The 18,154-nt window shown below is 36.2% G+C and overlaps 1 protein-coding gene across 8 annotated transcripts in view; it reads right to left on the bottom strand.

Moving 5' to 3' along the window:
* The window catches only part of LOC135223602 (mucin-2-like), a 1,092,597-nt gene that overhangs the window by 87,353 nt on the left and 987,090 nt on the right, over window positions 1-18,154 (bottom strand). For all 8 annotated transcript variants that reach the window (XM_064262169.1, XM_064262171.1, XM_064262170.1 and 5 more), the window contains one exon: window positions 13,951-14,051. In XM_064262169.1, the coding sequence (XP_064118239.1) occupies window positions 13,951-14,051 (101 nt within the window). The remainder of the gene's footprint in view (window positions 1-13,950; window positions 14,052-18,154) is intronic.

Here is an 18,154-nt window from a genome sequence, read left to right as displayed (position 1 = left end):
AAGGCCATTATGACATCAGAAAACCTACGTGTTGCCAATTTGCAAAAAACAAGGATAAAAAAATAGGCGAAACTTACCACACGTTAAGAGACCGTAATTGTAACCTTCAAAACCCGACAATGTAATAACGTTTGAGAACAAATTAAGACACGGAAGAAATTTACAAGCAGGACAGAGGGAGAAATATGAGCATAAACAAGTTCGCACATAAAAATACATGCTAGTACTAACCACATACTATATACAATAGAAACCAAATTTACTTTCATCTTTAAATTCAGTCAATGCAGTATATATACATACACACACTATCTATCTATCTATCTATATATATATATATATATACATATATATATATATATATATATATATATATATATATATATTATGTATATATATGTATATATGTATATATATATATATATATATATAATATAATATATATATATATATGTATATATATATATATATATATATATATATATAGAAAAATTGAACAATTTGTAGAATGAAGTATCTAAATGTTATTAACCTTAGCTAGTGAATTCAGAATGAAATTAAAATGATTTAAGGATTTATGACTAAGGTGCATACAGGAAACTATACCCTTTTCAAGTGTTTGAGAACCCCACATTCATTACAGCACATGGCCGCTGCTTGCACTTGAAGATATCCGGTTTGGATCTTTCCTAGATAGTGATCCCCAGGGGTTTTAACCCGGTATGTACCCACATTTGCGGCGTGTTTATACAAGCCCGTTGGGGATTACCGTAAAAACAGAAACAAAAGACTGTAAATATCATAAAGATAATGAACTAAAGAAATATTAGTCCGAAATCCCTTGGGGGTCACTATCTAGAAAAGGTCTTCTAGTTTAAACCAATCCGGATAGGACACTTTATTAACGTATAGAAAAAATAAATTTTGAAAATAATAATTGCGAGTTAAGTATCACTAAAACGTTACTAGAAAACGAAATATTAATTGATTCTATAATTGGCGCAGGGTTCACACGCGCCTTCAGTTAAATGGTTGAAGAACGACTGGCCATTTTTAAAAAAAACGAACGAGACACAACTAACGAGTCGTAAATCATAGTTAATATGGCAGACCAAAATCATGAAACACATTCACTAAATAATCAAACTGATTCCAACATTCAAGAGGCAATCTGGGCTAGATTATAAAAATGAAAAATGCAATAGTTTCCTACATCCGACAATATTCAACCTCAAGCGTCAAGCGGAAATCAAAAAGGCTTTATATGAGAGAGAGAGAGAGAGAGAAAGAGAGAGGGAGGGAAAAGAGAGGAGAGAGAGAGAGAGAAGGAGGAGAGAGAAGAGAGAGAAGAAAGAGGAGGAGGGAGACGAGAGAGAGAGATGAGAGGCAGGAATCGCACCAGAATGCTCAAGAAAATGACCTTGAGTTGGAGCTAATTACTATTTCCAAAAGAGAATACCCGTCAATTGTCTGCATGTGACTGTCCGTGTGCGCATGCACTTACGTGTGCAACACTTTCTATATTATTCTCTTCTCAAGTATATGGCCAAGAACCAGTCATCAGCGGAAATGAAATCATGAGGTTTCTTGCAAAGGAGGTTCATCCAATTTCAAACCTTGATTGCATGAAGGCGACTCCAAAAATAAATTATATCCTTCACGCGACATGAAAGGCTTTCATTATTAACGGCTATGAGTTTCGTGATCAATCAACAGCGAAGTCTGCGCATCACCGAATGCCATACTTTTTCTTCAATAACTTTGCAATATAACCGGATACGGTGTCAACATTAACAATGATGCCTGAGGGTGTTTTTAATTTATATCAACAGGATAATACAGAGATGATAATAAGAAAAATGACAATATAGGCTGCAATGGTAACACTACGCTTTAGCAATTAAATTATCTTAACAGGGAATGCCAAATTTCATTAGCAAGTAATTATTGTTTAAACCAAAAATGTGGAACGCAGAAATCTAAATATTCTTATCACAAAACGCCAATCTAAATAATTACTTCACCAAATCAAATTTTCTACGAAGCATAAATAATATAAAAACACAAAAGTCTGAAGCTGCTTTAGTGTGGTAAGTTCTATGACCTTTAAACTGCGTGTAAATACAAATATGAATAAAATTGATGTGAGCTGCATGCCTTATTCAAAACCATCTTCAAATAACAACAAGATCCTTGAAAGAAAATTCAACATTCTCTATCTCGAAATTCGTTACTTCGAATGGTACGTCCTTTAGCATTTGTTGGGCACTCGTACACAGAAACAAATACCAGTTCAAATCTGGGAAAATTAATCTTGTATGATTTGCTCTCTCAAACAAAAGAGTTATACAACAAACAGATCCCCTAACACAGACTCCGACTATTGAATCATCCGGGAGAGGCAATTCCTCGGCATTTCCTCAAGACAATACTACAGTAACAATGAAACCTAGAGGAAGTCGGCAGGAAATGCATCTGGCTACCCTCAAATAACCCAATATTGAAAGTGAACAGCAAGGTCATACCATCACGAGGTTTCCACATAAAACCAGCCCAGGCCTCTCCTTTGTTTAACAAACCTATCAGATCCCCCCCGCCCCCCTCCCCAAGCTTGTATAATATACTGGATACAACGTAACTAGACATCATATCTCGGTAGCTCACAGAGTTTAAGTCATTCCTGGGTGGTAAAAAATCAACTCGTGACTGATTCAATGCGAAAGAAAAACAACTCATATAATAAGGAACTCAAGAAAAGTAGAGAGAGAGAGAGAGAGAGAGAGAGAGAGAGAGAGAGAGAGAGAGAGAGAGAGAGAGAGAGAGAGAGCGAAATTCTGAAAACGTCCAATTTACGTTCTCGGCCGAACAGTGCTTACTTCGTTCAAAGCACTTAACCGTCACCAACAGCAGGATCCGGATCTTGCACGAACAGTCGTCACTTTCTCTTCAACGAACTTTTTTTTTTTCTTTTTTAACCAAACTCAGCCCAGACTCATATTTCCCTTACTGCAGCGAAGCGACGGAAGAAGGGACAGTATTGGTGGTGGGGGTCGGGGGTGGGGATGAAGTTCCCTTTGCCAATAACAGTAAAAGTTTCATTGATGATAATCAGAGTAATTAAGGTTTCTCTGGCACCCTCCCTCACCCATCTCTCCTGAGGTATCTCGATGGGAAATTTTCACCCAGAGTAATTTTGCGGACGCCCACTAAACCGGACATATGACAAATGCTAATTGCCGTCAACCATCCATTGCAATTAAGAGACTGACGATGGATGGATCCATGGAAAATAAAAGTCGTTAAATGGATACATCACGTACTATAAATCGATGAAACTAAGACAAGATGTTCAACAAAAAATTAAAGGTAAATTCTTTATAAAATACAATATAACATATTTTGGAATACTTCGTGCTAAGCTCTCTAAATATTGAAGAGTAGCATCGTTATCAGAGGAAACAAACTACCATGGATGCGAAATTTTTATCTTCAGCAAAAATTGAGTGATAAAATAACGGAACGGGCGAACTTATCAATCTAAAAAATATCTAAAGTCTGTGTGTATACAAAGAATCATTACATGAAGCCAGCAACTCCACCCAAACAAAAATAGTTGAAAATAGCGAAGGTAACTATTGAGAGAGAGAGAGAGAGAGAGAGAGAGAGAGAGAGAGAGAGAGAGAGAGAGAGAGAGAGAGATTTTACATCAACACACATACACACAAATATATACATATATAAATTTTCCGACAGAATATCATAACATCAGTTATTTTCCTCTGCCATTTATTGCCATGTTGGCAGGAATGAGTATTGGAAGGGGGGTTTTACAGTTCCTTATTAGTGACTGAGATCCGCTACCGACTGGCAGCTGACCTTTATGGCAGGATTCAAGGTTACAATATTACTGCAATATGATTTCTTACACGGCTTCTAAAGCGAATGCAGCTCTGGAGAGAAAGAGAGGCTAGAGAGGAACCTTTATAAAGAATGAAGAATCGGTAACTTACTGAACCCCATCTAAGAAGTAACTTACTGAACCCCATATAAGAGCAAAATTGCTATTCGCGTCTTGGGAATATTTCCGTCCCTCACACCTTCAAAAACTAGATTTGTGGTTTTCAACAAAGATCTTACCAGCACATTCAAAGGCAGACACCCATTCATCATCGGTCGTTCAGTCTCCCCGCAACTGATCAAAGTGATAAGTAGTTTAATCCACTCTTTAATTTAGTATTGCGAATGACTCGTTTTCGATGGTTATTCGACGGAAGACTTGATTTACCCTTATTTCCAATTATAAAACTAGCAACATACACAGCATACAGTCAAGAGAAGGGCTCGATCTAATGGTTAGGAGGAAAAAGTGCATCCAAGGTAAACCTATGAAAGATATAATTTAACGAATCTTACAAGGTAAAACTCATCAAATCAACACCGATTTGGGCACTCAGGTAAAATATCAAGACATGGGAGTAATCTGAGTACCCCACCCCTCCCCCCAACACACACCACACACACACACACACACACTCTCTCTCTAGCAGAATGAAATGTTGGAGCTCAGTCCACTTTTTCTCGCTCATAATGGGGATTCCCTAAAGGAAACTGGGCCGAAAGAGCAGTTCACAAAAGTAATGTTTGATGTGGGGCCTACTCAAAAATAACCAAAATCTGAAAATCGCATTGTAATGGTATGGCTGCATTGGTCTGATAAAGTTTTAATTCTTTATTTTAATTTGCAAAAGCACTGACATACCACAACGAAACAACCCTTGAAACGAGAAAACAAGATGAGACAAGTTGAAGGTTAGAGCACAGCATGCAAATGAACCAACAAACCAATACTAATTCAAGGGTAATAAAAATATTTTCCCCTCAAAACTGAATTGATACCACAGTGATTAAAAGGAAGTAACAAAACTACTAATGCAATTTCATGGCATGAATAGTTTAATAATTTACTTTTAACTAGTTTAATCATATACATTGCAGGACAGTTTTAGCAATATTAAAGGGTCCATTTTGCATATCATTTGTAACATTAACCTAACATTAATAATCACCAACGCTTACGACAATGATGCTTAAAACTTGTGGATTAAATTTCAGATAGAGAAATTATCGTCAGAACCGAACAAATCTAGGAAAACATGTCCTTTCATTAGTGCCTCAAGAAAGGACAAGCGAGTCCTCTTAGAGCACCATTAAATAACAACTGAGCCAATTCGAGCTTAAGCAATTATCTTCCCAGCAGAGGTTGCTCAAATTGTAGGCTTCTCCGACATCCCCCAGGAGGCAGCAAGGACGTCTCCATCACGACGGTCCCTCCACCCAGAGGCGTCGACCAAAATGTTCGCCTGAATTACTTCTTCAAACGACAGAAAATGTATATCCTTCACATGTTATTTCCACATAGTTTATGATCACTCTGCATAACTTTTATTGGAGCAATCACACAAGCGTTAATAATAATAATAATAATAATAATAATAATAATAATAATAATAATAATAATAATAATAATAAATAATATAATCAGCTCGCTAACATTGCCGAAACATTTTATATATGCATATATATAAAAAAATCAACTTCAAACACAAAACGCGAATATAAAATCCTCCTCCTTCAGTGCTCTTGTTTAGCCAAGTCGTGTTTCGAGACGGCTTACAAATTGCTAAACGATTGATTGCTTTTTTATCTATATTTTTCTCGAAGTCTTTTTGTAGGGAGACCTCCGTCTGTCTTGTGTCCTTTTGGCTGGGGAGGAAATGCGTGGCTACGTAAAACATCTCATGAAAAGTCATGACCAGCTGACGTAAATGTTACAACACGTATTCATGACAAACGATTAATCATCTTAGATAAGAATGACTAATCTCCTCCACCAATATAAATGCCGAAACTGCTTCACTTAATGATCGTGGAGTAAGAATAAATACAGTTTCCCGGTAAAATACAAAATAATCATGGCTTCCATAATTCAGTCAACTTTCCCACAAGCCTGGTAATTCCGTCTTGACCTAGTATTCATGAAAAGTCAATGAATAACATTAGCCCGAAGTTCCTGGTATGTTACCGCAGTCCAGTGATCAAGCAAATGGGATGTTTGCTTTTGCAAGCCTAGCCTACAAGCACAAACAAGGAAATGATTGGTGCAAGGCTACGGTGAAACACGAAAATTAATCTTAACATAATGAAGTCACTTCCATTACATTCAAAATTAAATTTGAAAACCTCAAACGAATATAATTTTCAATAACGATTTTTATTCTTAATTAAATGCCTGGATGTGTTCAATAATAATAATAATAATAATAATAATAATAATAATAATAATAATAATAATAATAATAATAATAATAATAATAATAAATCTTTACCTGAGATACGACGGTTGATATCCTCTGTAAACACTGCAATAAGTTGTTACAGACATTTTGAGGAACTACATCAACAAGAAGTCTCACACTATTCACTGTCACATTAAAATATTACCACTACCGTCACTTCCTGTAGCAATCATCACGTGTCTCGCCGCAAAGACGTTTCCACTGCAATTCACGTCAACAAAGAATCAGGATCTTATGAAAGTGATCACCAACATGCGATACATATCCTGGATAAATCAATAATAAAAGAGGGCAAACCAAACCCTTCCATTAACAATCGTTTCTCTCAACTGGCTGGTTGAATGCACGCGCTCCAAGCCACTCGACTGAACTGAGATTCCCTTAACTGGGCTCGAGAATCGAGATACTGGATATGAACAGTTTCCTCCAGCGACGTCAACACGACACCCCTCCCTCCCTCCCTCCCGCCCTAGTCCACCGCCTCCCTTCAGTCCTATTATCAAGCAGATGAGATCTGTCGCACCTTCTTCCAAATTCTGTATGTTATTCGCCATTAAACCCATATCTCGAATATCCGCGGCTCCCCCCCTCCTCATCCCCTTCCTACTTTCACAAACATGAGTCACTATATGGGCCTACGAACTAAAACAGCATGACGTCACCACAGACCTCTTGAACTTTCAATCACCACTCGCTCGTAATCAGAAGACTGGCCCCACCACGGCCCCCCACGTTTGAAATATACAGTATCCGTATCACTGGAAAGTAAATCAACACATTTATTCACATTTGGTACAAGGAAATATTTTCAGATGTAGACAAATAGTAATAACGTCACACGCCCTGGGGTGACTCAAGATGTCAAAAATAAATTTCAATAATATACGAGAAAACGAGGGTTTTTTTTAAGTAAAAAATTATGAGCAAATATATAAATGCAGCTGAGAGAGAGAGAGAGAGAGAGAGAGAGAGAGAGAGAGAGAGAGAGAGAGAATTTCCTTTTCCTACAAATACTTCTGTAATGACTCATGTCATTAGTGAAGCATTAATTTCGTCTAAAAATGACCACACTTAGGCAGCCAATTCATGCACTAAGCAGAGTACCACTATAAGAGCCAAATCATTTGGAATTATGACTGGTAACAAACAGGATTTTCAAACGGTCAACACGCCCACAGCCAGGGACATTTATATATAGTCATCAGCATATAGTACGGCTTCCTCTCGCATTAGTGCCCATTACCTTTATCCTGTCGTGCCCTCTTCCAAGAACACGACACCCAAATTCCACCCTTCCAGACCGAGGAATGAACGCTGCAGGCTGTAGACCTTGAAGGCCCACGGAAACATGTGCGGTGTCTAACCTCCCCCTTCCATCTTTCAACACCGCCCCCTCCCCCTCCATCAGTTTCTCCCCTAACCTCCGTTACTTACCTCCTACGGCCCATCCTTCCCCAAAACGAACTCCCGTGCCAAAGCCGTTCTTCCCTCTACCAGGATTAGAAAACGATGTCAAAACCTCTCGCTTCTAGAAAACGGTTCATCGGCGAGGTTTTGAAGTACCACACTCCCGATGAGTATGGTCTCACAAATGCAAAATTGAACAAACAAGTAACATTTCTGATTCACAATGACGAAGGATCATAAACAACATCCATCAGAAGCAAATCTCGACTAGACGCTGAACGAAAACAGATTGCTTAGGGAAACGTTTTCCTATCCATCTAGCCCGGAAATAAGTTTCTCTGCAGGGGGGAGTTGAGCGCAGGTAAGCGTCCTTGTGCATGGAGGAAAGAAGGGAGCAGGGAGGGGGAGGGGAAGGGGAAGGGTGGGGAAAGGGGCTGGGGGTCTGCTTTGCTTCGCATGAAGAAAATCGTGAATTCACACACACATATCAGACTGGGTGGATGAAGATAACCTTAATCTCACTGACAATTCAGGTCGACATCAGAAGTGAAATTTCACAACCAATACAAGTAATGACAATATAAATTGATTTAATGAATAGTCCAAATGTTTTATTCATCTCCAAATTTCTTTATAGAAAGGGCCGGTATAACTTTAAATGGACCGAAAGTCATCTTATACCAGCACGAACGTGATAATCTCACATTTTGTAACAAAAATCGATGAGTCAAAATGATCATATATATATATATAAAGTCGCATATCCAAAACAACAGATATATATTAAAATTTAAACTTAAACTGTTTCTTTTAATAGGGTGTGGCTCCAGAGAAAATATATTTCATACTTTAACGGCTGAATCACGAATGAACCACACATGCAGAAAATGCTACATCATTATCCGCTCATGCATCTGTAAAGATGTATCATTAATAACATATTATACATCCAACTCTCCACTGCGCTTCTCACCCGTATGGCTTCCACTTTCATACACTCTCCAGTACTTTCTAGGTGTCTCTTATTCTTTCTAGCAATAGTATTTCCGAACTGTATACTCAAGATCAATCAGTCCTCCTACAATCTTGTCACATGACCGAACCATCCCAAGACACCTTTTGCTATTTTTATATATCTCAACATTTCTTAGCCCTCCAGTTCTTCTTATGCCAACCACCGTACACTTATGCAACTCTTATAATTATACACTTTACCTGATTCCTATACAATAGACAACCGAACGCGCGAGTTTCAACCTCCCATACAACACACACACACACACACCACACACACACACACATATATATATATATATATATATATATAATATATATATATATATATATATATATATATATATATGTGATATATATGTAAATAAATAATGTATTAATATATAATAATATATTATAATAATAATTATATATATTAATTATATATAAAGATTAATACGTTTCCTCGTACAGTCCTGGCGCCAGAGAAATTGATTGACTAAATTTAGTGAACCATGTACAGAAAAACTAGTTACTGGCATCATACAACCATACAAAAAATAAAAAAACACGTCTTAACTTCCAGCACTAGATCTCAAAGCTACCTCGAATGACCATATGGAATTTAACGAACAACTCCGATCTCCTCTCACAAAAACAAAAGGTTTTGTGGACAATCAGAGAGAGAGAGAGAGAGAGAGAGAGAGAGAGAGAGAGAGAGAGAGAGAGAGAGAGAGAGAGAGAGAAGTCAATGCCAAGATACGCCGCCGTGTCATCTTGGACATAATTACAAAAAATGTAATTATATAAGAGAGGGAAAAAACAAAGGTCATCATAAAAGTGGCTGGCAGATACAAAACAAAAGCTATATAGGTCATACTGCTTCAGAGTTATGAAGTAAATGTGGCTCGCTGAAGGTTTTATCGGCAGCCAAATTTTACAAGGGCAACTCTGTTAGAGTGCTGAGCAGATAAAATGCAAAACTTATCTTATATGAGAAAATATGAACTATGGATATGACAGATAGTGAACTGAAATCACACTTCTGATGTTTGGTATATACATGAAAAAGTATGATCCATTTTGGGGTTCCTAGGTGATGTTTGCCTCTATGACACACACACACACACTCCTACTCTTAAAAGCAAAAACATTGTCTAATGCCGAGTAGAGGTTGGTGCCCTTGTCGATGGCTGCCTCTACCAATCAGTTTCTCTATACGTACACCTACGAGCATCTTAAATGTCAAAATTTCTCAATATTGTTTTTGTCTTATGTTGACATCTACGATCCCTCATGAAAAGCCATGGAAGTCTAACTATTTTTCAAAAGATGTATACAAGTATCTTTCGAAAATATATTCATTAATTATCTTTTACAATGCCAAGTTCTTCCATGTCCCTATGTCTTAGTTAATAACATGAAATCGTCATCAGCGATTTATTATACATAATTATTTCCACTTCTCATTTTCTTTTACACTCCTAAAATTACTGTTTAGAAGTGATGTGTACACATTACCAATGAATTCATGTGGAATTAAAATCTTCAACATGTTTTGGTGTTCTGGTCGCATAAACATTATCATAATATCCGTTACAAACAATTGATTTAGCTATAAATAAAAAACGACGAAAAATCGCAAAAAAATGCGTATTGCCAACCATCATAACGTTTCTTTACCTATATATTGCCATGTAACGTTAACATATCAAATTAACGCCATCCTAGTCTAGTCTAACGTAAAAATATATACATATCTAAACACACCGATTTGAAATAAGGAAGAAATATATTTATATACAATGTAGGGCATGAGAAAGATCAGGGAAATAAGAGCACTTGACAAACACACGTGTTAAGGAAATAAGAGTGCGATACTTAAAAGGAATTATTAATTTTAACTAATTTCACTGACGCCCTAAATTAAATCCTTTCCAATCTCTCACGTGAGCTTCAGCGTCACTTTCTATCCTGACACGACTGGAAACAATGAAAACGCTGGGAGGAAATCACACATACACACACACACACACACACACACACACACACACACAACACACACACACCACACACAGCACGTGCTAATGTTATCATATCAAGCATCTCATCTCGCCCTTAAAACACTTCCGTCAACGGTATTTCCTTTTGAAAAGGCCGCACGCCCAAGCTGTACATTACGCCCTCCACCCAATTCTAAAGTTGATTCACGACTATCCACAATGCCAAACAAAAAGGACTTTGTCCATTTCAGCCATGCTTATTATAGCTCTTCCCTAGTAACGTGACTTCAATAACAATATTCAAGCCAGAAAGTCCTTATCAGATTTTGCTACCGTCACAGTTAATTTAGAAACATGCCCAACTGCGGGCCTTATGAATAATATTAATGACACTCCCACCATGGAACCCAAAATTCTCACCTACAGATAACGAATAATACTGGAAATGCTGAAGGAAAACAAATTATACTGACTGTTACATGAAAAGAATGAATAACTAATAATGGGAGTTATTTCTATCTCAGCAGAAGCTAGCATATTATGACGTCCCTATACAAACACAGATCCTAAACATTTATATAAATATTCACAGCCTATGATAACCCAGTATTCAGCACGGGTAAGAAACCAATTTCTTAACAATCCAGGGACTCCTCCCTCTCACCTTCCAAAAGCAACGGGAACCAACACCGGACCCACCCACTAGGACAAAAGGAACCTTTTCTCGTAAAGAATCTTATTTTCTTCGTATTTCATGTCACAGTTGTTCAAAATACATTAACCGTGTACGACGGAAATTCACATTATTGCGTAAGTGGCTGTTTGCGTATTCTTTTTTTAAATATAAAAGGACCTAAAACAACAGGCCACTCTAAAAAGTGAAAGTGTCACTGGCCCTAACTCTAAGCAATAACCGGCATAGTTTTAAAACATCCGTTTACATCACAACGCTTCCTATACACTGTATTGTGGGGCAACGTCCATCGAAAGAGGACTCGCCGTCCTATGGCATAAAGCAACGGCATGAATCAAGTCACTATGACAGGTAGTGGATCATGACCATGTACTTGTATATACTGCATATTTCATGGGATCCTTTACTTGACAGCATCCCCAGCCTTTCAAAACTATCCTGAATACACGACCCCATTAACAATTTGGCTGTGACCACAGATGTCATAGCCATCAACATACGTTCAATGCCTGACCAGCAATTTAACCATTTAACCGCAAGAGACGTTCAACTTTACGCATAAAGACTGAATTTCTCATATATCCCACAACTTACAGTAAATTGACAGGAGATTCGTGTCATAATGCGATTAACATTACTCTACAAACAGAAGCTGTATGCTCCTATAAACCGACGACATTCCTCTTCTGACACAGAAAACATAATTTCAAGTAGGTCCATGTCTTACAATTTATAAGTGCTATGATACTCCTATAAAATAATAAACTTATGACCCATCATGTACATCTTTAAAGAACCCATGGCTAAACTACCAACGAAACCAGTTATAACTAAAAAAAACTTATCGAATACCAAAATGGCTACTATTCCCATTCATTTGTACTTCAAAATCAAGAAAATATGTATAAAATACACCATCAGAGCACTTCCTTTGATGACTGACCTTCAGGTAATAATGTCCAAATTTCTGATATTATAAATGAAAAGTATTTGGATAAGAAAGGGCAAATCATTCGTATCCATGAGCGTGTTATCTACTTCTCAAGAAAGCTACTGTATGATTACATAAATACTCGAGTGCATAAACAATACTAAAGATTTATATGTTTAATCAGCAAACTAATTAAATCAAACAGTTTCTCGCTTAACTTCGCTTCAGTCTGTAAAATCGGAAACCAGTAAAAACGAACATTCTGCCATTAGGGAATTTACATACAACAACCTTTACAACAAAATGTCAAACATTCTGAACACATGCTTACATTCCAAAGTACAGATAATTATAACTAGTCACGGGCTGAGAGAAATTTTTGAAACTTACATCAGAACTTCTCATCATAAAAAACAAGAAATTAATTCCACACACAATGAGGAGAATGAAGATAAGAATGTGCCAAATATATATATATTATATATATATCTATATATATATATATAATATATATATATAGAGAGACGAGAGAGAGAGAGAGAGAGAGCTCTAGGGGTAAGTAGGTACCCTAGCAATCCAGACGAGAAAGTGATGCAAGGGAAACATTAAATTTTCGTAATATTAAATCACAGGAGTGAATCGCAATCTGAAGTTCTCCACGCCCACAACCCCCCCCCCAATTCTCTTTTTTTTTTTTTCCTAAGAAAATGTAATCCACAATGTTCTGATTTCCATTATTAGAAAAGTAAAGTAATTGCAACCCATACCCACTTCGATAACAAAAACCCCTATTAAAAAAATAACAACAAATGCCAGTAATCTACAGCCCTGAAACAAAGAAGCTGAAGATTCTAAAAGTCCCACAAGCGAGATCTAACATACGGAATCTGTTTAATGGGACAGTGACATCAAGTCACCTGTCAACAGATGTCATGACATCACCTCTTCCACTTTTAGTATCAACCGCCCATGTCTGAATTCGCCTAATCACGCCAAGCAGCACAAATCGTTATTATGAGTGGAAAACATTCCACCCACTTGAGCCGTTATTACAACCCAGAAGCCCATTCAAGCACAAAAAAGTAACGGTAACGCACATTCTACAGATGCAAATATAAAAGTAGACATCAAGTATAAAAGATTAAAACTTTTGAACTTTACTACTTTCAGAAATATAACAATTAGAAACTCAATACTTCGAAAAATTTTATGACAATCGGCCGTTTCAAGAATTTACTCTCATTATTCGACAGTGTTTGTTCTAAATTATCGTTATTTTTACTTAACCAATTTTTCCCCTGAGTTTTATTCTCCAATAATGAACACAAACGACAAAACTAAACTCAGATTGATATGTAACTGTACCAGCCTCACATACAAATTGTCATTCAAGTCTTCTGTCTTGTATTTAATACAAAAACAAGAGAAAGGCATGGCGAGAGAAAGCGAGGGCTTTTTTTTTTTTTTTTTTTTTTTTTTTTTTTTTTTCCTTAATGAAGGAAAAGGATGCACCCAAACGACTTGGGTTTACAATAATTTAATTCCAAATAAAACCTTAGCACTCACCCGTCATCATCTCTGCAGGGCTCCGCCTCTTCAGTGGGTTTAGGGTCCTCATTGGCTGACGTCGAATGAGCAGACGACGTAGACGAAGATCTTGCTACAACCTATCAAAGAAAATGGAATATTGTCAGTAACAAAGAAAAACAATGGGAATACGTTTTGCGGGTGGTGGTTCACCTGTCACCGTTTTTCTCTTAACTTTAACTCACAAACTGCTCTATTTCCAAAATACAGTAAACTTTCATTCACTGAGCACTGCACACAATACAATTTTGTATTTTTTTATCATATTCAACTGAAAACAATATTTTGATGTCTTCTCCCTTACGCAGTATATATAAAAATCGTCTACTATAGATATAAACTTAAGACTTAAACTTATTTCCTATAATTTCTTAAAGCATTAAAGAGCTGCGAAATAGGTAATTAGGCTATTTGAGTGCTATCTTACAAGCGTTAGTAAAAAATGGCATGAGCGTTGAAGAAAATTCATTGCAACAAATACAAAGTATAAAAACGAATACTTTGTAAACATACAAGAACTTAAATTAATCTGTTCATAAGCAGTGTTAAAATTCTGCATATAACAGCAGTTCTAGATAAACAACAAATAACAAAATCCATATTTAGCAAGACTGATCAGACATCTACATTTAGGAATAAATTTGCAAAACTTTAACGTGTAGTATACCATTTTTAAAAAAAAAAAAAACCATATATAAATATAAATATATATATTATAATATATTAAATATATATATATATACATAAGTTCATTATCACATTACCGTTTTTGGGATTCCATTATACATTAATATCGTGCAGCTACCAATGTCCTTTAATATCTAAATCGCTCTACCTCGCGAATTAATATATTTTCAATATAATGCTTAACCGAAGGGGAATTTTTTCTCGATAATAGATTTACCTGTAACTTGGGCGCGAACGCAGGTTACATTATAAATCCAAGACCGTCCAGTGGAAAGCGTTGGGTGGTACGCTTCCACTGACGGTTCCTGGATTTAATACTTGTAACCTGCGTTCGCGCCCAAGTAAAACAGGTAAATTATATCGAGAAAAAATCCCCTTTCGGTTAAGCATATATGAAAAATATTATAATTCCGAGTAAAAGATGCGAATTAGAATGATTAAAGACATTGTAGCCGATATATATATATATATATATTATATATATAATATATATATATATATATATATATTAAACTCCATTAAATAACATACACACATTAACTCCACACCAATTCACGTAAATAATATATATATATATATATAATATATATATATATATATATATATATATATATATATATATATATATATATCTATATAATATCCGTCTTACCTCACTACACCGGTAACCCTCTACAACACTATGAAATCCCCAGTTAAATAGAGATTTTAAAATACCGCTTCGACAAGCGGTAAAGAAAAATAAACTATGGCATTTCTGCACTATAACATGTATTACATGTACTTACACCGAAAACTAAGGAATTGTAAGGAAGAAAGTAACCCTTGAAAATGCGATCAGAAGCACGAAAAAAAAAAAAAAAAAAAAAAAAAAAAAAAAAACTGACATCTGCCCGATTCAACTGATATCGGAAAAAATTATACTACCATAGTTTTGCTCTTCTTTCGTGCTTTGCCTTTTTAATAGGATGACAATAATCATAAGTGCTCTCCCGTCCTCGCCCCCCCCCCCCCCCCCATTACAAAATACCATAACTTCAAAAAGAAACCACTCGGGAAAGAATTTTTGTGTATAACTTTGGTAATTAAATTAATCATGACTTACCTTTACCCACTGAGAAACAGTTCATATCACTTATACATGTTTAACAGTGAAAGATAACCAGTGTTTACAAAGCTATTTCTGTCAGCTTATAAAAAGGTACTTGATGTGAAGAACAGTTTCGACTTAGCCTCAGTATATAACAAATCGAACGCAATTTATTACTATAAAAAATGGGCCCTGTTCTTCTTGCATAATTCCGCTTGACGGCTGCAACTATTGTAAAGAACTTTCAGATTTGTGTTTTTCATATAATTAAAGTTTGAATATTAGTAACTCTTAATCTACCGAGAAATTTAAGTTTATGTCACCGACAATTGTCTGTACGTAACCTTGAGACAAAGTTTCCGTCGCCACGTTACAAATTATACCAAAGACAAAATCAATGCCCAAACTCTGATTAGGAAATGAAGAATTGTATCACAACAGTTCATTTGAGAGCGTGGAGTCTATAAATATAAATAATTTTTTTATATAATATTTACAGCTTTCTTTTCAACATCAAGTAATGAAAGGAAAGTTGAAGTTTTGTTTAGGCTGATTAAAATATCACTATGCACAGGGAATTTAACAATGTCATTCCTTTCAAATTTGAATCTCATTACAAAGGTCGAAAACTCTTGTTATTGTCTGCATACCAAATCATGACAAGAAAAATTGGCCACACTGGCTGGGCAATTGAAAATGTCTAATGTACTGCGACTTCCTTCCCGATTATGCTGAGACGGTCCACTGAAAGATCTGTCACACGCATACTGTACAAGAAATTGAATGCATGTCAAGAATGACGTTAAAAAGAATTGCCGGAAAATAACAACATTTAATAATAAAAAAAGTGAGCGTAACGAAAGAGAGAGAGATTTCCTCAAGAAGAGTATTTTGTGTAAAACTTAAGGCATCTTCAAGGCGATTTTAAAAGCCCATCCTAAAACGTTAGAACACCGTAGATCTAATCATTCAAGGGTCGCTAGATGGAGAGAATGCGGGTCGACTGGTGGGCCTAAAAAAATAAACAGGAAAATGACGAAACGAACACGCGCTGGGGTACGACTATTCACCACTAACAAACACAGCTTCTTTTGGAGTCTAAAATACCTGAAGATAAACTCGGAATGCCCATTAATATCTAAAAAGAGATTCTTTCCAAATCTGCCAGAGGATGATGATGTTAGTAAGCAGACTAGAATTTGAGAGAGCTTTCCATCTGCCAATTCTTAAACGGCCCAGTATTCCAAACATTTACATCCATTTTGGCAAGGAAATATAAACACTGAAAACCAAAGGATTCATTTAGTCTCACTCAACATACTCGTATAAGCCAAATTATACAGGAGCTAATACCGGTCGTTGACTCACTTCGGTTTGCTTAAGAATACCCACCACAAAGTAAAGCAAGTGCGTGAAATGCATGAGCTACCTATACCGAAACATTCATTTGGTTATACGCTGTTAACTTAATGAATTCTAATACCCCTATGGCCAAATTAGTGGAAGAACAATTATTTTCATTTCTGTAATTCTTATTATCCTCAAACTCATCAATTCACGAATAATAAATAATACAGCCCTATAACGCTCACAAACTTGGTAATGAAGCTAAACCTACAAGAATATTTTTCCCAACTAAAAATGGAAAGAAGACAGGCAACCTTCAAATAATAAAGTAAACATCAAAACAAATGCCATCGCCCAATATTCAGCTCTAAACAACCGACTGACATGTGGCCGCTGACAGCCAAGTACAAGTACCTGGCAACAAGCCATAGGGAACTTGACATCATATGACGAGGTTCTAAAAATTCCAAAACGCAAAGTTATGTACGCCAACGTTGATTATTCTAAAAGTAACACTGAAGTAACACAATCAATATTATTTTTCGTTATTCAGTTATCTGTATCCATGCAAGCTTGTCTCCCATAGAATTCATCCTACCCATTTAGGATCATGATACCTTACGTTTTTTTCAACAAACCTCAATATGGCCCTATTTCAAGATGGAACGATTGTATCAATAGCACGACCACATAAATGGAAAAAGGTGAGCTAAGCTATTTTATACACCCTACGGTAAAACTGAACAAATTCTGCATTAGTCAAAACGAAAAATAAGATATTACCGAGTAGTTTTATGATGGGAAGCTCTAACCTTCAACTTTTTCGTTTTTTTTTCGGCTCCCTTGAACTTAGTACATCTCTACCCCTATCTTTTCTTCCGGTTTGGTTTCTTTAAACAAGGTAGGGTTGTCCCTGGTTGCCAGCACCATATATATATATATAAGATACGTGTGTTAGTAGTACCCAGCGATCTTTCACAACGGGGTTCATTTGCGCGCGCGCACAAACATCTATATATACACATACACACAATATATATATATATATATATATATATA

This window comes from Macrobrachium nipponense, chromosome 10 (assembly GCF_015104395.2).
Source record: "Macrobrachium nipponense isolate FS-2020 chromosome 10, ASM1510439v2, whole genome shotgun sequence".
NCBI classification, from domain to species: domain Eukaryota; kingdom Metazoa; phylum Arthropoda; class Malacostraca; order Decapoda; family Palaemonidae; genus Macrobrachium; species Macrobrachium nipponense.
The sequence above is the reverse complement of the archived record's forward strand: the minus strand, read 5'-3'. Positions and strand labels throughout refer to the sequence as shown.